The sequence below is a fragment of the Narcine bancroftii genome, chromosome 4 (assembly GCF_036971445.1).
Source record: "Narcine bancroftii isolate sNarBan1 chromosome 4, sNarBan1.hap1, whole genome shotgun sequence".
Classification (NCBI taxonomy): domain Eukaryota; kingdom Metazoa; phylum Chordata; class Chondrichthyes; order Torpediniformes; family Narcinidae; genus Narcine; species Narcine bancroftii.
The window spans coordinates 12,414,031-12,439,070 of NC_091472.1; the positions used below are offsets into that span (position 1 = coordinate 12,414,031).

Here is a 25,040-nt window from a genome sequence, read left to right on the forward strand (position 1 = left end):
TATTTAAAAGTAAGAGCCCGCGCAGGGTTATCTATTTCCTGAATAGATCATTAAAGTGATCTTGCTGTGCATTTTAAGTCAGGACATAGCAGTTCTCTTGAAAGGTCCCCGACCATAGGATGCACTGCAGCAACTCACCTGAGACAGCGCCTGGTCAGATCAACGTCAAGGACAGAAGGGCCTGTACTGCACTGTAGTGTTTAACTCCATTGATAGGCTCTATCAATAACCACAAAGTCGAGAGCTGGAGAATGATAGGCTTTAATAAACACGAGACTTTGGCTGGCCCGGATCCAGGTACAGAAATGCCAGAAGGGAGGAGGGAGGTCGTCCACGCTGCTGAAGATCCATCTGCGCTGGTTGGGTCACATGACCAGAATGGAGGACCATCGCCTTCCCAAGATCGTGTTCTATGGCGAGCTCTCCACTGGCCACCGAGACAGAGGTGCACCAAAGAAGAGGTACAAGGACTGCCTAAAGAAATCTCTTGGTGCCTGCCCCATTGACCACCGCCAGTGGGCTGATCTCGCCTCAAACCGTGCATCTTGGCGCCTCACAGTTCGGCGGGCAGCAACCTCCTTTGAAGAAGACCGCAGAGCCCACCTCACTGACAAAAGACAAAGGAGGGAAAACCCAACACCCAACCCCAACCCACCAATTTTCCCTTGCCACCGCTGAAACCTTGTCTGCCTGTCCCGCATCGGACTTGTCAGCCACAAACGAGCCTGCAGCTTACGTGGACATTACCCCTCCATAAATCTTCGTCCGCGAAGCCAAGCCAAAGAAGAAGAAGAAGAAGGGGCAGAGACATAGGAGATGAGTCACTAGTGGGCGGGCCAGCCTCATACATACCACAGCACACAGGTAGGGAATAATGTACAAGGAGAAAGCATATCACTGCACCCACCACCTCTACAACTGGAAGGACAACTAGGAGCAACAGAAGCCTCTGTTCCCCTTCAAACAACCCTGCTTGTACTTGTTCAGAACTCTCTCACCACAATCCTTACAGCGAATCTGTTCGACTCAGACAGGGAGGGGTACACCTCAGCTGGTCGACAGCCTGACCTTGCTAAGGAGCAGGCTATGTTTGAGAAACAGTGCTTAGATCTTTTCATTTTCCATTCCTGGAAATTTCAAGTCAACTTCTATATTTTTGAGTAAATTCGACAGTGGCAAGACAACAGACTGTAAGTTACATTTGAAATATGAAAAAAGGATCGGAAGAGTGCGATGCCTGCAAGATTGGAAGGAAGTTTGACCTGCAATAGATCACCCTGTCAAGTGCACAACTGCGAGGTATGGGAATTACCGTATATGCTGTTGTATAGGACGACTCTGGTGAGGCCAAATTTGCAATATTGTGCGCAGTTTGGGTCACCTAAAGACAGGAAAGATAGCAATAATATAGAAAGAGTGCAAAGACTTCAGGAACTGAGTTACAGGGAACGGTTAAACAGGTCAGGGCTTTAATCCTTGGGGAGATTTGTTGGAGGTATTTAAAATAATGGAGAATAGACAGCGTAAATGTAGATAAGGGTTTTTTCTTTTTATAATATTTTAATTTTCATAGACTTGTCAAACATTATAAACATTTTTAACATTCATGTAACATACAGAGTCTGTATTTATTCCTCCCCCCACCCTCGTCCAACTGAAAGTACCATCAATTAAATTAACTCGATACCAAAATGAAAAACAGCTCATATATCTCCCCCTCCCAGTTTATCTTTACCCCTGCCCCTGGCACCAATAACCAAGCTATTGGCGCCAATCCCCCCGCCATTTTGAGATGTGCCCAATGCACCCATCTACCACTTGTACCTCCTTCCCTTTCCTTGAGCTCCCCGTATTCGTTCTTACTTTAATATACATTCATCTTTAAACATTAACAATTTTAAAAACATATCCCCCTGATATTCCTCACAATTACAGATTTACAGTCCATCTTTCCCCATTTCCCTCTTTCACCTTATTTACATTTAATCCCAAAGTAGTGGCAGGGTTCTTACAAAGTCCACGGCCTCCCTTGGATCCTTATAAGGCTCTTTCCCCTCCCGCCCTCTCTATCTTCACCATTGCCAGGTGAAGGAGGGGAAACGCGATTCCTTTTCGTGTGACTCTTTTTAGCCGGGTCAAATCCCCCCTTCGTTTCAATAGTGCCGCGCTTACATCTGGTTAGAATAAAAATTTCTTCCCCCTCATTCCACTAGACCCCTTCCCCCACCACCCCCCACCCCCCACCTTCACACCCAACACTGCCGCTCATAAAATCCTCTCTCTATCCTGGTACCGAAGGAGCCTTATCAGGATAGTGTGAGGCTGTTGGTTTGGCCCCCGGCCAAGGTGGGGGGGCAATTAATTACAAACATGGGGAATATAGCATAGGAACAAAACGTGCACACACGCAAAATGAACTGGTACATACAATGATCAGGGAAAAATCACTACCACGTCCCACCACCCCTCGACTCAGTTCAGGCCCGGCTCTATGCTACAAGGGACACTAACTATACGCTCCCAACCCTTTTAACAGTGCACATCTTACCAACAGTTTCTCCAACTCCCTTCCACATTTCTAGGCCTGAGGTGAAGCAGGGTGATCCCAAGATGGCAAAGAGAGAGAACAAAGAACACATGGCACCTTTATAGTGCTGGAGGTTCCAGCCCAGCAGGGACCAATGGCCCAGTGGCAGGAGGGTTAATCCAATTACAACAGTCAATGGCCCAAGGCCAAGTACAGGCAGACTGGAGAGTGCAGTCCAGGTAATTTACATGGATCAAACAGCAAGGTGTGCACTAATGGGTGGGGTGGAACCAAACCTTGATTGGCAGCTGGTGTGTCCTTACACTAAGGGGGAGGGAGAGGGGCAGTGCTGTCACATGACAGCCACAACCCTTTCCAATACACTCTGGTTCGTATCCCACCTAACCTCAGTGGAAAAAAGCCTGCTTGCATTTACTCTAACGATACCTCTCATAATTTTGAACACCTCTGTCAAATCTCCCATCATTCTCCGATGTTCCATAGAAAACATAGAAAAATAGGTGTAGGAATAGGCCATTTGGCCCTTCAAGCCCTTCAAGCCTACATCGCCATTCATTTTGATCATGGCTGATCATCCTCTCAGTACTCTGTTCCAGCTCTCTCTCCATACCCCCTGATCCCCTAGTCACAAGTATACTAAATCTAACTCTCTCTTAAGTATAGCTATGGAACCGGCCTCAATCACTTCCTGTGGCAGAGAATTCCATAAATTCACCACCCTCTGAGTGAAAAAATTCTTCCTCATCTCAGTCCCAAAGGACTTCCCCTTTATCCTTAAACTGTGACCCCTGGTTCTAGACTTGCTCAACATTGGGAACAATCTTCCTGCATCTAGCCTGTCAAATTCCTTAAGAATTTTGAATGTTTGAGTGAGGACAAGCCCACTGACTCCTGGTCTCTTTTGTTCACTTTGCTAGCACTCCACTGTGTATCTGGAGGTCAGTGACTAGTGGAGTTCCACAAGGATCTGTCCTGGGACCCCTGCTCTTTGAGATTTTTATAAATGACCTGGATGAAGAGGCGGAAGGATGGGTCAATAAGTTGGCGGATGATACAAAAGTTGGAGGAGTTGTGGATGGTGCTGAAGGTTGTCGTAGGTTTACTATAGACAGGATGCAGAGTTGGGCAGAAAAGTGACAGATGGAGTTCAATCTGGATAAGTGTGAGGTGATGCATTTTGGAAGGACAAATCAGAAGGCTGATGGTCAGTTACTTAAGAGTGTGAATGAACAGAGGGACCTTGGAGTCCAAATCCATACATCCCTCAAAGTCATCGCACAGGTTGATAGGATAGTTAAGAAGGCCTGTGGGAAGTTTGGCTTCTTTAATAGGGGGATTGAGTTCAAGAGTTAAGAGCTTGTGTTGCAACTCAACAAGTCTGGTCACCTCATTATAGGAAGGATGTGGAAGGAATGGAGAGGGTGCAGAGGAGGTTGACCAAGATGTTTCCTGGATTGGAAAATAAGTCTTATGAGGCAAGGTTAGCAGAGCTGGGACTTTTCCCTTTGGAGTGAAGTTGAGAGCCTGTGATGGCCTGCCGTGGTGGCAATCGAGCCGGCCCTCTGGACGGAAAGCACAACCAGAGGCCAGCAGCCTGTGCAGCAGCACTGGCCCCAACAAGTAAACCGGCGGGTGAATGGTAAGGGCAGCTTAAAGGCCAGCGACCCCCAACATGGTGCTGGCCTTGCTGCGCAGCCAACAGAGCCCTGCTCAGCCTGCCAACAACATCACCTGTCTTACATCTCAGAGTATACCACAGATATAAGGCACATCTCCAGCAAGGGCATTGTGGTGGCCGACACACTGTCCAGGCAAAATATCCATGTGCTATCAAGGAGAGTGGACTTCATGGCCTGGCTGAGGCACAGCAGAAAGTCGAGGAGATTCCCCAATACAGGACTGGCATATTGGGACTGCAGCTCCAGGACATCCCAGTCGCCACAGGTAACACCGCTCCTATGTGACATGGCCACCAGTCAGATCAGACCCATCATCCCGGTGGCTTGGAGACAATAGGTTTTTGACTCCATCCACGGACTGGCTCACCCATCCATCGGGACCACGGTTTGGGTGGTGGCCAGCAAATATGTATGGTGTGAATTGCAGAAATAGGTCAGTGGGTGGGCGAAGGTGTGCACACAGTGCCAAACAACCAAGGTACAGCAGCATACCAAGACCCCACCTCAGCATTTCGAGCCCGTAGAGCGAAGGTTTGACCACATCCACATGGACATAGAAGGACCTTTGCTGGTATTCCAGGATTTCCACTATCTGTTCAGCATTGTCAACTGCTTCACCAGGTGGCTAGAAGCTGTCCTGCTGGCAGACACGTCCACAACCTCATGTGCCAGCACCCTCATCTTGTCCAGGGTGGCACAATTCAGGTTACCATCCCACATCACATCCGACAGAGGGGCCCAGTTCACCTTCAGTCTGTGGTCCGACCTCACCAGCCTGTGGGAAGCCCAGCTCCATCATGCAACAGCTTACCACCCATAGTCCAATGGGTTGGTGGAGCCCTTCCACAGGCACCTCAAAACTGCGCTTGTGACCAGACTCCAAGGACCCAACTGGGTAGGCGAGCTACCATGGGCGCTGTTGGGCATCCACACAGTACCCAAGGAGGACCTCAACACCTCTTTGGCTGAACTTGTCTACGGAGCTCCACTGATGGTTCCAGGAGAATTCGTCCCATGCACAGGCGGACAGCAGGATGACTCTGCAGCATTCCTCAGCAGGCTAAGGGAAAGATCAGCAACCTGGCCCCAATTCCACCTTCCAGGCGCGGACACGCAAGGACCAACATACCCAAAGACCTGCAGGACTGTGAGTATGTTTTAATTCACAGGGGTCCACATCATCCATCACTTCAGAGGCCATACAAGGGACCATTTTGGGCTCATCTGCAACAACGGGGCCACATTTGAGCTGGAGGTCGGAAGCAAGGTGGAGGTCTTCACCACAGACAGGCTGAAGCCGGCACAAATGGTCCTAAAGTGCCCAGACAAGACACCAACATCACGCTGAAGAGCAGGTCACCAATTGCTGCAGCAACTTTGCCTCCAGGCACCAAGGACAATATCAAGGACAATACCACTGGTTTTGGGGGTGGGGGGGTGGGAGTCATGTGGCGGCCCGCCACCATGGCAATCGAGCTGGCGCTCCATGCGGCAAGTGCAACCAAAGGGCAGCAGCCCACGCAGCGGCACTGCCACCAACAAGTGAACCGGTGGGTGAATGGCAAGGGCAGCTTAAAGGCCAACGACCCCAAAATGGCACTGGCCTTGCTGTGCAGCCAAAGGGCAGGGACAGCGCATGGGGAAGAAGGACATTGTTATGCAAGAAAGTACCTGCGCGCAGAAAACCCACTTTTGTTGTGCACTTTGTGATGTCAGCCAAGGGGGGCCACAGCGGGATCAGTGTAAATGTGAAAGTTGGTCCTGAGCCCTAATAAAACTCAGAGTTTAACCTGACTATAGTACATATATGTGTCTTATATCGAGTAATGTGCAGCTACAAGCCATAGAGAGGGTGGAAAGCCAGCACCTGTTTCCCAGAGCAGGAATAGCAAACACGAAGGGTCATATGTACAAAGTGAAGGAACAGAGGTTGAGGGCAGACACTAGGGATAAGTTTTTTACAGAGAGTTGTGAGGGCCTGGAATGCTTACCAGGGATGGCAGTGGAGGCTGAAACATGAAGAGACTCTTGGACAGGCACTTGATGAAATTAAAATAGAGGGTACAGGGTAAGGAATATATGGATTGGCACAATATCGAGGGCTGAAGGGTCTGTACTGTGCTGTAGTGTTCTATGTTCTAGGTCCAAATATGTATAAATTCTTTCATTCATCACATTTGCTTCCCAAATTATAAGTATAGCTTGATTGGTGATTCTAGTTTTCAGATGCTTGTACTAAACAGGAGAGAGGACTATTTGGTGCCCTGACATTGAAAGCTCGTGTTAGTACAGCTCCTCAACATTGCAAAATCCCCTGCATGTGCACAGCGTCTTAACAATGAAAAAACTGAGCACACAAAACAAAGTTTACCATTGTACTTCGGTGCATGTGACAATACACATTTCAATTGACTGAGATAAAGAAATGCTTGCATTTGCACAATGCCTCCACGTTAGGTCACAGAATTTATGAAAAGAGCTGTGGACGAGAGTGTCCCCTCCAAATCATCCCTCCCAAGCAGAAGCCTCAGTTGAACAATAAAATCTGGAACCTGCTGAGAGCCAGATCACAGGCTTTTAAGTCCAGAGATCCAGATCACTGCAGCAGGTGCAGGTATGACCTAAGGAAAATTATCTCCTGGGCAAAGTGGAGTTTCTGGCTGAAAATGGAAACAACGGAGGATATCCAACAGGGCCAAAATGACATAACCTGCAACAAAACCAAATCCGGTGCAGTAGGGGAAAGCAAAGCTTCACTCCCAGCTGAGCTCATTAACGTCAACTTCTCCAGTTTCTGTTAAACCACACCCCACACACCTCCCACCCACCCACCCCCCCCTTCCTCCTGTTGCCTTTACCCAAGCTTTGTCTCCCTTTTCCCTCTGTCTCCTTTCACAGACCCAAAATTAATTCTCACTTCTCCTCATCATTACCAATTAACATCTTGTGTTGGTCTGGACTCCTCCCCTGGCCTGTCTTCAGTCTCCTTATTCTTGCGCCTTCCTGTTCTTTGCTAATTCCTTGAAGATGGACTCAGGCCCAAAGTGTCGGTAATATATATCTTTACCTCCTATGGACACTGCAAGACTGGCTAAGTTCTCCAGAGTTTCTGTGTGCGTGTGGTTTCTTTTAACTACAATCACAGCATCTGCAGACTTGCCTGTTTCACTCTATGCCTTCTAAGCCCGATTCGACTCGAAGAACAAGGAAGAACCACCGCTGCTCACCCCAGTGTTCCCTGATAATCCTCTCCTGTCTGAATCTGAGGGTGACATGCAGGCGGCTTTCAGGAGTGAATCCAAGGAAAGCATCCAGTCTGCACGAGTACCTGGCCAAGTACTACAGATTTACGCTGACCAACTTGTATTCAAAGATATCTTCAACATCTCACTGCAGCGGGGCATGCACCACCCACTTGTTTCAAAGAGGCCACAGCCATCAGTGATCAAAAAGCCTAAATGACTCTTGGCCAATGGCACTCACGTCCACAGTGATGAAGTCCTTTGAACGGCTGGTGTTGAAATGGTGACATGGATCTGTTCCAATTTGCCTGACACAGCAGATATCATCACACTAGCTCAGCACAAAGCCCTGGCAAAGGTGCATAGACTTGGATAATCTTTATCAACTGCAGTTTGGCATTTAACACTATCATCCCCTAATAATTAATTAGCAAACTCTCAAAACCTGGGCATCAACACCCAACTGTGTAATTAGATCCTGGATTAGTGCACCTCCAGACCACAATTAGTGAGTATTGGTATGAACATCTTCTCCACAATCTCCATCAGTACACAAGCACGACAGAGCTGTGTTCTTAGCCCCCTGCTCTGCTCACTTTAAACCTATAACTCTGTGGCTTGGTACGACAATAACACCACCTACAAATTGCAGATGATACCAAGGCAGTAGATTGTATAAAAAGGAGTGATGAATCAGCGTACAGGAGATAGTTTACAAAAAACTTGGCTGAATGGTGCACTAACAACTCAATGTCACCAAAACCAAGGAGCTGTACTGATCCAGAGGTCACTGGGGGAATCAGAGGTGGAGGGTGAGCAAATTTTGTTTCTTGGAAGTCACTATCTCAGAGGATCTCTCCTGGACCCAACACACTTATGGTATCATGAAGGAAGCACGTCAGCGCCTCTACTTCCTCAGAGGTTTGTATGACCTTTTCTACAGATGGATGGTGGAAAAGTGTGCTGAGAGTTTGGTATGGGGACACTGTCACACTGTCATGGATTCTGAGGACTAAAAATAGTCAGGCAATGCGGAGAATTCTTCAAGAAGTTTTAACTTTTATTTGCAAACAAAGTCAATGGCAATCAAAAGAACCAGTCACTTGAGCACAGTAAAAGCCTCTTTTTATATTGTATTCCTGGCTTAACTACATTTCTGCAATTAATCATTCATAACCAAATCGTTCAGCAGTAGTTCATTTCTTGACTTGCCACAATTATTTTCCATCTATCGTGCTTTGATTCACAGAGTTCAATCATATCCTGCCACCGTTCTCTTCTATTCGTTTACAGTGACCTTGTATAGTAAATACATAATGAATAACTTATTTTGTAACATAGTGTATGTAAATTGTTACTTTGTAGAATATTGTGTAGAAATTGTTACATAGTAATATAATGATGAATACTTAGTATATACGGTACACACAGCCCAGCACAAAACTGTCCACACCGTTGAGAACAACCATGGGGAATGCAGCCATTGGAGAGCAGTAGCAATCATTAAAAAACCCTCACGACACAGCACACGCTCTGTTCTTACTGCTGCCATCTGGAAAGACGTGTAGGTGGCACAAGGCTCACCCCACCAGGTTCGGGAACAGCTGCTCCCCCTCCACCATCAGACTCCAGACTCCTCAATCAGGGACTCATTTAAGGACTCTTACTTGTGCAATTTATTGATTTTTTTTCTCTTCATACAGTCAAGCTGATAACATTTCTTTACCTGTTTATTTGTATTCATATGTAACTTCTTGAATACAGTTGTTTGCACCTACCAGCAAGTGGTAATTCTGTACTCTAAAAATAAATCTGAAATTTGAATACTGCATGGGGCTGATCACCATCCAATGCTACAGGAGCTGTGCTGAGCTGTGCACGGTGAGGGGACAGGGTTAAAGAGAAAGTAATTGAAGAAATCATTTGGCACATTCAGAGACCCTGGATCCCCAAAGACAGTGAAATCTGATGCACCCTTTTGCCAATTACATATAGAAGATCTCAAAATTTCATTAAACCTCTGTAGCTGAAAATTTCATTAAACCTCTGTAGCTGAAAGTAGGAACTTGTGAAATTAAAAGCTGTATTACTGAATTAATCATCTCCTTCACATTGCAAATAAATTAAATCCCTTAGCACCAAAACAAGAATTATAATTTGTCAAGAAGATGTCTAAGAAATTCTGTAAAAACACAGAAATGCTGGAGGAACTCAGCAGGTCTCACAGTGTCCATAGGAGGTAAAGATATAGAATCGATGTTTCAGTCAGAGCCCTTCTTCAAGGTATGAACTGTGACAGAGTATATAGAAATGTTTTTGGGAGGTAAATTGAGAAAGATTTGTTAGAGTAGGTCACATGCAAACACTTTAAAACAGATCGTATTTGATATACTGGGGAAAAGGTCGAAACTGGAGGGGCTAACAAAACCTGCAAAAGTTGATGTTAATGCCATTTGGATGGATGTACCCAGACAGAAAGGTATTGTTCCTCCAAATTGTGGGTGGTCTCAGCCTGAGAGTGCATGGAAGCATGGGCAGACTTGTTGGCAAGGGAATGGGGCAGGGAATTGGAATGCGTGGCCACTGGGAGATCCCCACTCTTACAGTGGAATCAGCTGAATGAACAGCTCTCCCCAGTCTCCGTCTGGACTTTCAGAAGTGAAAACCACCACATCGGGGGCAGCGGTTGCTGGGCATGCCTTTTGCAGATTCAGAAGTGAGATACTGCTTCAGCTGAATGAGGACATCATGGAGGACATGGTCTCTGTGGAAGGCGGAGGGGGGAGGAAGGGGTTCAAGGTGATCAGTGGTGGGGTCATGTTGTGGCTGAAGTAAATTGGGGAGAGGTCTATGACGTTTGCGGCGGATAGTGGGGTGGTCAGCGTCTTTGTTGCGTGTGGGGGCAGAGGGGGCCGGGTCAGATGAAGGGGTTGGGTCAGATGAGGGGGTAATGGAGGATTTGCGGGTGAGGTCCAAGTTGGTGGAGTTACGTTTTTTGAAGGAAGACGCCGTCTTGGATGATCTTGCATGGATAGCCTCGTCCTGGGACCAGATGCGATGGAGATGGTGGAATTGTGAGACAATAATGTTTTTGAAGGGTTTAATGGCTGGAATATTTAAAATGGCATCACTGACCATTAACCAAAATCTAACTGGGTTCTCCTTCTCGCCAATTTTCTTGACCACGGTGCCTCTGTCAGGCGATGGAGAGTTGGGATTTGGATTGCCCTCCTCCGAGAGACTATTTAAATTCTGTCCATTAGCAATGGCAGTGACAATTCCAATCACAACTACTGTAAGAATTATGAAACTAATGTTTATGAGTAGTTCATAAATAACACTGAAGTATAATGAAGAGATTGCAATGAAGATAACTGCAAAAGTTGCAATGCAGCATGTCTCAATGGACAGGGAACCGACGAGAAATGAGAAGCAGATGTGAGCAAACTTTTTGAGGCTGGCACAGTTAAGGACTTTATAGCCAAAAACAATCAGACAGAGTGGGAAGAACAAGTAGAAAATGACCTGGAACAAGGTGGAAACCACCCAGATGACCAACCTTCCTGGGATGCTGAGGATGTAAGTCAGAAATAAAATTGAATTCAGGAAGAATGTGATGACATTGGCAATGAATAGGAAAACAGTGGACACCAGAGCCCAAATCAAGTGACCGATTGCATTACACAGACTGTATATTATCCATGCAACCAAATTAAAAGAAGCCACTGGTAGATAGACAACTGCAGTGACTGCCTTAAAGATCAGTGCTGGAAAACTTGTCAGTCCATTAAAAACCCATTCTTTAACCTGTGAATTAAAAGAGTAATCTTCCTTGCGATTCCTTTTGCTGATCCGCTTGTGAACCCACTCCTGCAGTGCCGCCTGGGTGATGAGCTCTCTCGTTACATTGCCGTTCTTCAGATCCATCCACAGGATTTCGCCTTCCTCTTCTTCATCAGCCTCGCAGCAGATGGAGAAAGTGAACACCTCGAAGGGGATGTTCACCCTCTCGTTAGTGAACTTGTTGGACGGGATGACCCCGGTGATGACAAACAGATTTCCCTCTGCTTTACATTTCTTTTTTTTCACTATTGCCTCCACCTGGTGAAACCATTGCTTGTTCCTCTTGTTCAGCATGGGCACAACGTTGGTCAGGGTACATGAGGCGGTTCCACTGCCAGGGTTGAAGGAGAAGGGGAACAGGTGACCCCTGTCATACCCCTGCCGTTTATAGTCTGCATTGAGTGCCTGTTTAAAACCCACTCCTTCAAGAGGTTCCTTGATCATCTCATCACCACCATTAAGTAGATCCAACTGAAATCAAGAGAGGATATGATCAGTCACTGATTTGTTACATCACAGAGGAGACCCACTGAGTCTCACCCTGTCAATACAATCCATTTACCCCAACATTCTACTATGTCCTTTTTTTAAAAAACTTTATTTATTTGAAAGATTATTAGTAATAATACAACATACATTCCCTATTGACAATTTTATATAAGTATATATATTAAAAAAATAAAAGAAAAAAACAGGAATAAAAAAGTCCCCACCCACCCTCCCACCCCATCAGCCAGCCCTCTTAAGGAGAGCCAAAAATACATAAACAGAAACTAAAAATATATAATAAATCAAAATACATTTAAACGCATATATTCCAAATATGGTAACCACTTATTAATGAATAATTGTCATGCAGATTATATGTAATTTCTTCCATAACAACACAAGCTTTCAATTCATTCTGCCATCGCATTATATTAATCACTATGTTATCTTTCCATGTACTTGCTACACATTTTCGAGCTACAGACAATGCTAAGCGTACAAATGCAATTTGAAATTTATCCAACCCTAATCCCTTTAAAGGAATCATGTAACCCATTAACAAGATAGATGGATTTAGTGGTAACTTAATGTCATATAATTTGTCCAAAATTAACCTAATTTCTTGCCAAAATTGTTGTACATAAACACAAGACCAAACAGCATGTAAAAAAAGTACCAGTACATACGCCACATCTAAAACAAGAGTCCGAATTACTAAAACAATATTTTTTTAATTTCTCTGGGGTTAAATGCAACTGATGTAAAAAGTTATAATTAACCATTCCATACCGCACATTCATCAATTTAGTAACACTACCATGACACGTATCTGCCCGATAATCTTCAGGATAAACAAAAGCTAAATCATTTTTCCATTTAAGCTTAGACTTCTCCCATTCCGGTTTATCCATATTGTCTTGTAATACTTGATACATAACAGAAATATAACCCTTTTTTGGTATAGAAGAAATCAAATACTCGTATTCCATCAATACAGGTTAAATTATCTCTCTACCATACATATCTTTCACCAAAGCCCGAAGTTGATAATAAACAAACAAAGAATTTTCAGCAATATCAAAACGCTCTTTCAATTCATTAAAAGAAAGAAACTATCTTTCTACAAAACAATCCTGTAACATCTTTATTCCCTTAGAGTCCCAACTCTTTAAATAACTATTAAACATTGAAAAAGGAATAAACTGATTGTTATATAATGGAGTTGAAATTGACAATTTACCTTTTGATCCTAAAATCTTATTTTTTTAGTCCATACCTTTAATAAATGTTTTAATATCGGCATATTATATTCCCGCAACAAATTTACATTCCATCAAAATGTAAATTGATGCACCTCAACTTGAGAAATACAAGCCATCTCAACTTTAGCCCAACTCGGAGGTTGGTCCGAATCCATCAATCTATAATAAATTTCATAATAATTTTGAAAATGGAGTCACTGAAGCCCACCTAACGCATAATTCCAAGTTAGTTTATATAATGGTAATTTACCTTTCCATAAAGATTCTCTCATGGCTTTATTTAAATCCTGAAAAAATCCCTTTGAAAGAGAACATGGTATCGATTGAAATAAATATTGAATTCGACGAAAAATACTCATCTTAATACAATTAACTCGACCAATTAAAGTTAATGGGAGATCTTTCCACTTAATTAAATCTGCTTTAATCTTTTTTTTAATAAAGGAACATAATTTAACTTATATAAAGATTGATAATCAACATTAACAATTATTCCTAAATATTTAATTTTATCAGACTATTTCAATTTAATAATATTTTTATATTCTGAATAATCTCCTTCTCCAACTGGCAAAATTTCACTCTTAACCCAATTAACCTTGTATCCAGATAATGTTCCACATTGTAATGTTCCATACTCTTCATCCATAACTCTCATCCCTCATATCTGTTCATTCTGTCTTATTGTTTGAGCTACCGGTTCAATAGCCAATGCAAACAGGGCTGGTGACAATGGACACACTTGTCGGGTCAAACATGTCAATTTAAATGGTAATGAAACTTAACCATTTGTCACCACCCTGACAATCAGGTTTGTATATAAAGCTTTAACCCAACCAATAAAAAAGGGCCAAATTTAAACTTTTCCAACACCTTAAATAAAAAATCCCATTCAACCCTATCAAAAGCTTTTTCAGCATCAAGCTGATGGTTGGACTGCTGTCGATATGCATTGACCAAAGTAATTAATCAAAGAATATTATCTGAAGCATTTCTATTCTTAATAAAACTTGTTTGATCAATATGTATTAATTTAGGTAAATACTTGGCAAGTCGATTTGCTAACACTTTTGCTATGATTTTATAATCTACATTCAGTAAAGAAATAGGTCCTTACGAAGACACTTCCAACAAATCTCTATCTTTTTTCAGAATCACAGTAATTAAAGTGCTAGAACAAGATTCTGGCAACTCATGCTCTTCAGTTACTTGTTGTAATACCTCCTCAAACACTGAAGAAAAATCTTCATTAAAAATTTTATAAAATTCCACAGAAAATACATCGTCCCCTTGGCATCTCCAACATAGCTTCCTTAATCTCAAATTCTGTAAACGGAGCTTCCAATTCCATAACATCCTCCTCTTCCAATGCTGGTAATGTTAATTTAGATAAATAAGATTCAATAGAACCACTATCCTGTTTCCCCTCAGAAGTATACAATTTTTTGTAAAATGAATAAAACTGGTCATTGATTTCTTGAGGTTTACAGGTAACTATTGAATTCTTCTTAACAGCATTAATAGTCCATGAAACCTGTTCTGTCTTTAACTGCCATGCTAATACTTTATGTGCTCTTTCACCCAACTCGTAATAACGTTGCTTAGATCGATTAATTAAATGCTCAAATTGATAAGTTTGCAATGTATTATAAAGTAGTTTCAAATTAGCCAAAGCCACTTTTTAAATCTTCTGTTACATCTTTCTGAAATTCCTTCTCCAATTCAGCAATTTGCTTCTCCAGTTCCAAACTCTCTGCCATATACTGTTTCTTAACTTTAATAGTATAACTAATAATCTGCCCTCTTAAATAAGCTTTTCCATCCCATAATACAAAATGACTGTCTACAGAATTAACATTCTCAGTCAAAAACAAAGTAATCTGTTCCTTAACAAAAATAACAAATTCTAGTTTTTTTCAACAACATTGTATTAAATCTCCATCCATAAGATGAACTGACACAAGAGAAAAATAATAAAGAATGATCTGATATAACCCTACTTTTATATTCCACCTGTAATAATCTTCCCTGTAAATGTGTCGGTACTAAAAAAAAAATCTATTCTATAAAATGAATCATGTCAGGATGAATAAAAAGAGAAATCCTCCTCCATAGGATTGGCTCTACTCCAAATATCCCCCAAATTTAAGTCCTTCATCAAAGCCCCAATTTGTGTTGCCATCTTTGATTTCTTTATACTTTTTGGAGATCTATCCAGTAAAGGGTCCAAAACACAATTAAAATCTTCCCCAACTATAATATTGTCATTAGCTTGATTTAACAACAAAAAAGCATCAGAAATAAAATGCTCATCATCCACATTAGGTGCGTAAACATTGAGCAAAGTCCAAGATTCAGCAAAAACTTTACAATTCACCCTTAGGACCCACCCAACATTTCCTTCCATATTTTGTAATTCAAAAGGCAAATTCTTATGAATTAAAATTGCTGCACCTCTTGCCTTAGAATTAAATGAAGAAGAAAACATGACCAACCCAATCTCTCTTCAATTTCAAATGTTCTTTTTCAGTCAAGTGAGTTTCTTGTAAAAAGACAATGTCAATTTTCATTTTCTAAATATAAGCCAAAACTTGCTTTCGCTTAATCGGATTATTTAACCCCTGAACATTAAAAGTTGCAAATTTCAAATTAGACATCTTTACAAATTAATAATATAATTTCTCACTACAAAATATCACTCCCCTTATAATAACATAAATCACTATCCCTCCCCTAGATATTTAAAGAAAATGTAAAAAAAGAAATATTAATTATCCCAAAAAAAACTACCCAAAAGTAGTAACGCCCTAAAAAACTGGGTGGGGTAAATCCCACTAGTGACGGATGACTATCAAAGATTTCAGTGCTATACACCCCCCCAGCCAAAAATACATTATTCACATCAACACAGTCAAATACTGTAAATATATTCAACCCAATGACTCCATTCCCAATGATTGTTCCGAATCTTCATTGTCAATAAGACTTTGTGTTAAAAAATTTTCCCATTCTTCCCATTCCCATTCCAATTTCCATTTCCATCTGCTTTCTTTTTAGGCAATAGCAGCAAAGATCTTCCATATCATCGCAAATCTGGTAGTGAATTGACAAAAATTAATGCATCACGGTCATGTTCAAAAAATTGAGATTGAAAATTACCATAAAAGCCTTTTAATACTGCAGGGTAACGAAAAGCAAATTTGTAACCCTTCCACCACAATATTTCTTTAAATTCCCAACGTCGCCTAATAATCTCTTGACTCAAATCTGCATAGAAAAATACTCTGTTATTTTGGATCATTATTGAAGTTTGAGTTTGTCATGCCTTCTGCACCACCAATCGTAATATCATTTCTCTGTCCTGGTATTTCAAACAACGAATTAAAACCGCCTGTGGTGGTTGTTCCGGTAACGGTTTCTTTCATAATGCTCTATGTGCCCGTTCCAATTCTAAGCCTTCCGAAAAAAACTCTTTGCCCAACACCTTGGGAATCCAGTTCTTAACATTTTTTATTGGATTGGACCCTTCAATATCTTCTGGGAGACCCATAATTTTCACATTATTTCTCCAACTTTGTTTTTCCAATTAGTCAATTTTTTTCAATAAGTCTTTCTTCTGAATTCCCCGATCCACAAAGGAATCTTCCATTTTCTCCATTTTTTCCCCATTACATTCACTTGATTTTTACATTCAAAAAAAGCTGTTTCAATTTTTTTTTAAATTTCTTGCACTGTATCCACTGATTTAATACACTTATTAACATCACTCTTAACTGCAGACATATCTTCAGACATAGTAGTCATGTTGATTGTCACATCTAAAAATCCTTGAGTCACATGTTGAAACATATAGTCCGTTTGATAAGCAATCCCTTCCAGGACTGAACACACAGACTCCATTCTAGATTTCAGTTCCACCTTTTGAGGCCTACCTTCTCTGGTCTCCACCTCCAATTGTTCGTGTGAGCTGCTCAGTCAAGGTAAGTCTGCTTCTTCTTCCTGCATTGTCGGTCCCTTCCCGGTGCGGCTGCGGATTTGTACACCCGACGACGGCATCCCAGCCATGACAGGATGCCGCCACTCGGGCCCCCCACAGCCCACACACTGTCCAACAGGTCCCGGACCCTTGAAGCATCACACATGCCCGATAAGGCCAGGGACTGCGCAGGTGCAACTTCTGACACCATTCTGCACGTCAAAAGCTCAACCAACGGCAGCCCAGGATCAAGGGCTCTTTTCTCAGCCGGGTCACCCGCACGCCCGACATCGCGGACACACAGTTCGGCACCGGCTGAACTCGTCGTCAAGCAGGCGCCATCTTGCGGAGGCAAGGTCGGCGCCGGCATCATACTTAGCAGGAGTCCTCTGCGCATTGGAGGTTCCAAATGTTGGGTCTGTGGCTTCAATTGAACAGTTAGGCCTCAATTCTTCAGCACTTTAAAAGGTCATTTCTTCTGCAGTTGAGTTTTCATTTGTTTTTACATTAGTAGCCATTATAACCCACTAATGTTCCGAAAAGTAAAAATACACCTTTTAATCACTTTTGTAAACTTTAAAAACAGGTGCTTAAAAACTAGCTGAAGGAGGGTGGGACTGCACATCTGTCCTCTATGCCATTTGCCACGCCCCCCCCCCCCCCCCCCATCCTACCATTTCCTTTGCTATCGTTTGGATGGGAAAATAGCAGCGCTGCTGGAGTGCAGCACTGCCACTGATGCGGACCCGTGGAGAACAGGGTCTGGAGGCACAGCTTTCCCCCATGGGGTCCAACAGCACAGTCTGATTGCCTTCAACTCGGTACAGGCTTTAAATGGCTTGTTAAAGGAGCTGAGTGGTTTTATTGAAAATCCTGTGTCCTCAGGGTCTGGGCCTAAGATCGGCAACAGGCATGAGGGGTTGTGGACTCTGGAGAAGCAGAGGTCTGGCGCAGGGCACCAGAAAATGGGGAGAACACCCTTTGCTTGAGAAGGAAAAGCAAACAGATGATCCACAGTGACCATAGTGGCAGATGAGTGAGGCTTCCTCAGGAGTTTGCGGAGGAGCTAGTGGAGTTGTTCAAGTGAACCGGTACGGACTTGAGAGGCCGACATGGCCTGTTTCCGTGCTGTAAATGGTTATATGGTTATATGGGTTCTATGGCTGAAGTATGTGAAAGTGGCTGGCTGTTGGCAACTCAAGGTGAGGAACACACTCTGGCTGTGGGCTACTGGAGACTGCGGTCAAGGGACTCATCTTCAGCTGCAGACTGCTGGACTACAGAAGGGGTACCAGGTATTGGAACCGAGATACCTGGTCGCTGAAGGGTTCCTAATTGTGTCAGAGGTTCGGATCTGGAGCCGATGGTTTGGTCTGGAGTCTGTGTAACTGCAGGAGCGCTGGAGGCGAATCTATGAACATGCAGTGATTCTGCGGAGATTCTCTTCTGCTTCTCTTTCTCTGACTGTAAGAGGCAATTTCTGCCGATGGTGAATCTGTCTGCCTTAGGGCAGACTAAAGGCAATTGCGTGTAACATGAAACTTTTTTATTGAATCTTGAATCTATCTGTCACATTATATTTTCTTAGAAAGAGAACGAACCTATTCCACCCATCGATTCTATGCCAGTTTCAACTTGTCCCATTCCTCATTGATTTTTTTGTAACACCTTCTTTCTCTAATACACCACCCCTGCCCCTCCCCCTCCCCCACAATCCATTCCATCAGCCCGCAACCCATCTCCCCACTCACCCCTCTCCCTCCAAGTCAGGGGTGGCGGGGCAGCGAGAGTCCTTGGGGCAGCAAGGGCCGGCAGGGCAGCAGGGACCGGCGGGGCAGCAGGAGCTGTCAACGGGGGTCGACGAGGTCAGCGGGGACCATCAGGGCGATCGAGACAGTGGAGACAGGCAGGGCAGCGAGAGCCATCAGAGGGCTTCGGTTTCAAGGCCACTCTCTGTGGCTTAAAATGTGACAGAGCAATGGCCGTCTTCCCTACCCATAATCCACCACGCAGCTGGAACTGTTCTGGGGACCATTGAGTGATTTCAGCTGCATGGGGGATTATGGATAGGGAAGACGGCCATTGCTCTGCCATGTATTTATGACTGGTGGCGCTAAGGTACAAGTCGCCCCACCTCCGTCGGATCTGGAGGGTGCTATGAGGTGCCTCTGGATATGAATAGGACGCAGTATCAGCCTTTTAGGGCTGCTTTCTGAAAGGTAAGTTCCCATTTTTCCATCCACTCCGTAGCCGGTCTCAAGCAGAGGCCCAACATGAAATGGCCTATTGGTTATGTATCATTATCTTTGCTATATAAAGGACCCTGTTTGACCTGCCGAGTTTCTCCAGCATTGTGTCTTTACTTCAACCAATGTTTCAGGACTGGACCCTTTGTTAGGAGTATGGAAAACCAGGCAGGCTCTGGGGGTGGGGCAAGAGGAGATGAGAGAGGAAGGGAAAGTGGGTGACACACAGGTTAGAGGTAACAGGTGAGAAGTGATGGGGAGAGGGCAGAGGGATAAGAAAGATTGCTCTGATAGGAAAAGGAAGAGAAGGGGAGGAGAGCTGGAGGAAGACAGACAGGGTGAGGGGGTTAATGGGAATTAGGGAGGTTGATACTGATGTAATCTGGAGACCACTGAAACAGAATATGAAGTGTTGATCCTCCAACTAGCATCTTGGCACTACAATAGGCCATGTCAGTGTGACATTAATGCGTGGAGTTAAATGAGTGGCCACTGGGAGGTCCTTGTTGTTGCAGCAAAGCTCTGGTCGGGGAGACTAGAGGAAAATAGGTGGATCTCCTGGTGGCCACCGTTTTAATTCCAGTCCCCACGCTGACCTGCACGTCTAAGGCTAAGTTGCGTCTACCCGCAAGTAGAAGAATTCCTTCAATTCCACCTTGGCTGGGTGGACGTGGCAAGATGGCATAGAGAAAGGACGTGTATTCCACCTCTCACCAGCTGGATCACTAAATACCCGATTTTTAAAAAGCATACAAGTGGTTAAAAATAATATTTACAGTTGTTTAAATAACAGTGATTTATGATGGCATCTAATATGAAAAAATTTAAACCTCAACTTTAGAAAAAATTACCATATAAAAGTGCTGAATAATTGAGGCCTACATGCATAGCTGAGTCCACGGAGTCGTCGTTGGGAGTCTCCAAGCTTCAGAGGACTCCAGCCTGTTCGAGTCTGACTCCGGTGCTGATCCTGCCTCCGCAAGATGGTGCCGTCACATTGGTGAGCTCAGCCGTTGCAGACCCACGTTTACGTAAAGTCATGCACACGGGCGGCATGGCCGTCGAGAGGACCCACGATCCCGCGACCTCACTGGGTGGCCCAGCTGTGCGCAGTGTAGCATCGGAGGATGCTCCTGCACGTCCGATAGCTTTGCCTGGCCTGCGTGGGGCATCCCGGGACCGAGAATTGCTGGATAAAGTATGGGCTGTGGGGAAGCCCGAACGCCGGCATCCCGAAGGTTAGGGTGCCGGCGTCGGTTGTTCAGACTTGCAGCAGTTCAGCCAAAGGACCTTCCACAACTGAGGAAGAAGAGGAACTTTCCTTGTTGGAATTCATCCAGGAGGAGGAGCTTGCAGTTAAAGGAGGTGGATCTCAAAAAGTGGAAGTGGAATCTGGAATGGATTCAGTGTTTACTGTTTTGGAAGGGATTGTTTGTCAAATGCATAATATGTCAAAACAAATATCAACTCAAGTGAATCAAGGATTTATGGAGATGAAAATAAAAATGAATACCTTGTGTGATGAAATGTCAACTGTGAAACAGGAAATGACTGTAGTTAAAAGTGATATTAATAGATGTATAAAATCAGTTGATACTGTGCAAGATAACTAAGAAAATTGAAACAGCTTTCTCTGAGTGTCAAACTCAGGTAGAACATAATAGAGAAAAATGGAAAAAGTGGAAGGTTCTTTTGTAGATTGGGGGATTCAAAAAAGAGATTTAATGAAGAAGAGTGATTTGTTGGAAAATCAAAGTCGAAGGAATAATGTGAAAATAGTTGGTCTTCCAGAGGACATTGAAGGTGCTGACCCTATAAAATTTTTAAAGCACTGGATCCCAGAGGTGCCGGGTAAAGAGCTTTTTCATGAAGGTTTGGAACTGGATAGGGCTCACAGAGCTCTGAGAAGAAAACCACTTCCAGTTTCAACACCGAGAGCAGTCTTGGTTCATTGTTTAAAATATCAAGATAGAGAAATGATTTTACGTATGGCAGTACAGAACGCACGGCAGAATGGATCTCCATTAATGGTTCAAAATAACAGAGTATTCTTTTTTGCCGATTTGAGCCAAGAGGTGATTAGAAGATGACGAGAATTTAATACGGCCAAGGATGTTTTGTGGCGAAAAGGCTACAAGTTTGCTTTTCGTTATCCTGCAATTTTGAAGGTTTTTTATGGAAATTTTCAATCTCAATTTTTTGAGAATGATCATGAAGCTTTGGTTTTTGTTAATTCTTTGCCGGAATTGCGAAGAAATGGGTGTTCTCCTCCGTTGACTCCTAAGAGGAGGGTTAATGGGAATAGAAAGAATGGAAAGAATGGAAAGAAAGAAAGGTTAACACAAAGTCTTCTTGATGTTGAAGACCCAGAGCAGTCGTTGGGCTTGGAATCATTGGGCTGAATATATGGACTACATTCTATTGTGTTTGATTAAATAATAAATATGTATCTGGCTGGTGGGGGGGGGGGGGTCGGTGGATGCCACTAGTGGGTTTACCACACCCAGATTTTTAGGGTATTAGGGTATTTTTAGGGATGTTTTTGTATTTTTTGGGGTTTTTTAAATTATTTTTTTAGGGTTTTTTGGAAGAATTATAGAGGAGAGCATTATTTTATAATGTGTAAATATATTAATAGTTAAAAAAGATGTCTAAATTGAATTTTGTAACTTTTAATGTTCAGGGGTTAAATAATCCAATTAAGAGAAAGGCTTAAATAAAAAAAAGAAAATTGATTTTTTTTTGCAAGAAACACAATTGACTGAAAAAGAAGATTTGAAATGAAAAAGAGATTGGGTTGGTCATGTTTTTTCTTCTTTTAATTCTAAGGCAAGAGGAGTAGCGATTTTGATTCATAAAAAATTACTATTTGAATTGGAATCTTTAGAGGGGTATGCTGGCAGAATATTAAGAGTGAACTGTAAAATTTTTGATAGGGTTGAGTGTGATTTTTTATTTAAAGTGTTAGAGAAATTTAAATTCGGCCCTTCTTTTATTGGTTGGGTTGAGGCTTTATATACGAACCCGATTGCTAGGGTGGTGACAAATGGACAGATTTCATTACCATTTAAATTGACTCGTTCAATTCGACAGGACGGCCCGTTGTCACCAGCCTTATTTGCGTTGGTTATTGAACCATTAGCTCAGGCTATTAGACAAAATGAATAAATTAGAGGGATGTGGATTAAGAATGAAAAATATAAAATTAACCTATTTGCGGACGATGTGTTGGTATATTTGACGGGACCGAAACGGTCGTTGAAACAATTGCAAGAGTGTTTACTGAAATTTGGAGAACTATCGGGATATAAAGTTAATTGAGATAAAAGTGAAAGTTTACCATTTGGAGTGGGAGATTATTCTGAATTTAAAACAAGTACAAAATTAAGGTGGACAAGTAAAATTAAATATTTAGGTGTGTTTATGGATACGAATTATCAATCATTATATCAATTAAATTATGTACCTATATTAAGATGGATTAAAGCAGATTTGATTAAATGGAAAGATCTTCCATTAACTTTGATTGGTCAGGTTAATTGTATTAAAATGAACATCTTTCCTCGAATTCAATATTTATTTCAGTCACTACCTTATTTACTTTCTAAGGGCTTTTTTTCAAGATTTGAATAAAGCAGTGCGAGAGTTTTTATGGAAAGGTAAATTAGCTCAAGTGGCGTTGCATAGACTTACATGGAAGTATACATAGGGCGGACTACAATGACCACATTTTCAAAATTATTATGAAGCAGCCCAGTTGAAGTTTATTAGTAAATTGATGGATTTAGATCAGCTTCCCAGCTGGGCTAAAGTGGAAATGGCATGTATATCTAGGGTTGAAATACAAGATTTTATATTTTGTTGGAATTTGATTTTGTTACAGCAATATGATATGCCGATATTGAAACATTTGTTAAAGATCTGGATTTTAAAAATCAGGGTGTTAGGGACGAAAGATAAATTATCAATTTTAACGCCATTGAGTAACAATCAGGTTATTCATTTTTCAATGTTTAATAATCATTTAAAGATTTGGGACTCTAAAGGTATAAAGACAATACAAGATTGTTTTGTAGAGGGGCAATTTCTTTCTTTTAATCAATTGAGAGAAAGATTTGATATACCTGTAAATTATTTGTTTGCGTATTATCAACTTAGAGCTTTGATAAAAGATAATTATGGTAGAGAGATGATTTTACCTACTTTGTCGAGATTTTAATCTTTGATTTCCTCTTTACCGAAAAAGGGTTATATTTCAGTTATGTATAATTTGTTACAAGATAGTATGGATAAGACAAATTGGGAGAAATCTAAACTTAAGTGGGAGAATGATTCAGTATTTATTTTTCCCGAAGATGATTGGGCGAATATGTGTCAGGACAATGTAATTAAATTGACTAATAGTTAATTATAATTTTTTCCATCAATTTTATTTGACCCCAGAAAAGTTAAAAAAAATATGGGTTTAGTAATTTGGTTTCTTGTTTTAAATGTGGCTCATGTATTGGAACTTTTTTACATGCTATTTGGAATTGTGTTAAAGTTCAATCATTTTGGCAAGGAATTAAAGTAGTTTTGGAGAAATTATATAATTTAGATCCAACGATTTTCTTGTTGGGAAATTTGTATTCGTTAAGGGAAATGGGATTGGATAAAATTCAAGTTGCTCTTGTACGTTATGTGTTATCAGTAGCGAGTAAATGTGTGGCTAGTACTTGGAAAGATGATACTGAGATTAATATAGCACGTTGACATAATGAATGGAAAGTATGTGTTGTTATGGAAAAAAATTACTTTTCACTTATATAATTCCTATTTTGTTAATAAGTGGCCTCCATATTTGAAATTTATGCATTTAGATATACTTTGAAATGTTATTAATATTTTATTTTATATATATATATTTTGCTCCCCTTAAGAGGCAAGATTTGAATAAGGGGCGGGAGAGTGGGATGGGTGTTAATGCAAAGTTTTCTTTGATTATTTCTCGACTGTATGTTATGTTTTTGTTCTCTTTTAAGTAGAGTTTGGAAAAATAGTCGGCCTTGGCTGTCTCCACCCTCGAGCTTATCTGGAGCTTTGCTGCCCAACGGGACAGGGTTCGACCCAGTCGGGTTCCTCCAGCATTTTGACCATGAGCTCGGGTGCGTGGAGTTCGCCGGTTCCCCGCGGGAATTCCTTCCTGTGTCCCGGTGGGGGGGGGGGGGGGGGGATGAGTGGGTGGAGGGCGAGGACGTTTCCAGTCTCCCCGCAGCCTTCCCCTGGGTAAACTTGCCCTGGGACCTCTTGCCTGGTCCCCAGTGATGTCCCGTCCCGCAGTTTCCACTGCGCTCGACTCACAACGTGGCCCCATTTGAGAAACAAAACGACACGGAGTCCAAACCCCGTCGACAGAGCCTCCTCCTTCTCACCTGAGGCTCGATGAAAAAGTCCACGGGTCTCCTGTCGCCGGTGGCGTCCCCGGAACCGGCTCTGTACGCGGAGTACAGAGGAATCCTCAGCCCCGTGTGGTAGAGGGTCGCGAAGTGGTCGCGCCCGTGGAGCCGCTGACAGATTCTGGCCAGACCCGTTCCATTAAACACCAGCGGCTCCGCCCCGAGGCAGAAGAACACGTCGCGACACTCATTGAAGGAATCGACCACCTTGGCGTCTGTTGCCCGAGCGGCGCCGAGGACAGCGAGCAGGACCAGGTCGTAGCCTCTCCTCATACTCAGGCGAACCGAAAGAAACAACGACCGAGGGGATCTCGGTTTCG

The 25,040-nt window shown here is 42.7% G+C and overlaps 1 protein-coding gene across 1 annotated transcript; it reads right to left on the bottom strand.

The window, feature by feature from the left end:
- Positions 1-8,508: 8,508 nt before the first annotated feature.
- On the bottom strand, positions 8,509-25,033 carry LOC138760326 (uncharacterized). Its single transcript, XM_069930764.1, has 2 exons — positions 24,697-25,033; positions 8,509-11,783 (listed from the first exon to the last, which is right to left on the bottom strand). The coding sequence occupies exons 1-2, from the start codon at positions 24,991-24,993 to the stop codon at positions 10,122-10,124; spliced, it is 1,959 nt and encodes a 652-aa protein (XP_069786865.1). The 5' UTR covers positions 24,994-25,033; the 3' UTR covers positions 8,509-10,121.
- Between the last annotated feature and the right edge of the window lie 7 nt (positions 25,034-25,040).

Excerpts from the sequence above, each read along its gene's own strand:
- LOC138760326 (XM_069930764.1), bottom strand. The coding sequence starts at position 24,993 with ATGAGGAGAGGCTACGACCTGGTCCTGCTCGCTGTCCTCGGCGCCGCT. Across the intron at positions 11,784-24,696 it reads ACTTTTTCATCGAGCCTCAG|TTGGATCTACTTAATGGTGG; the intron begins GTGAGAAGGAGG and ends TCTTGATTTCAG.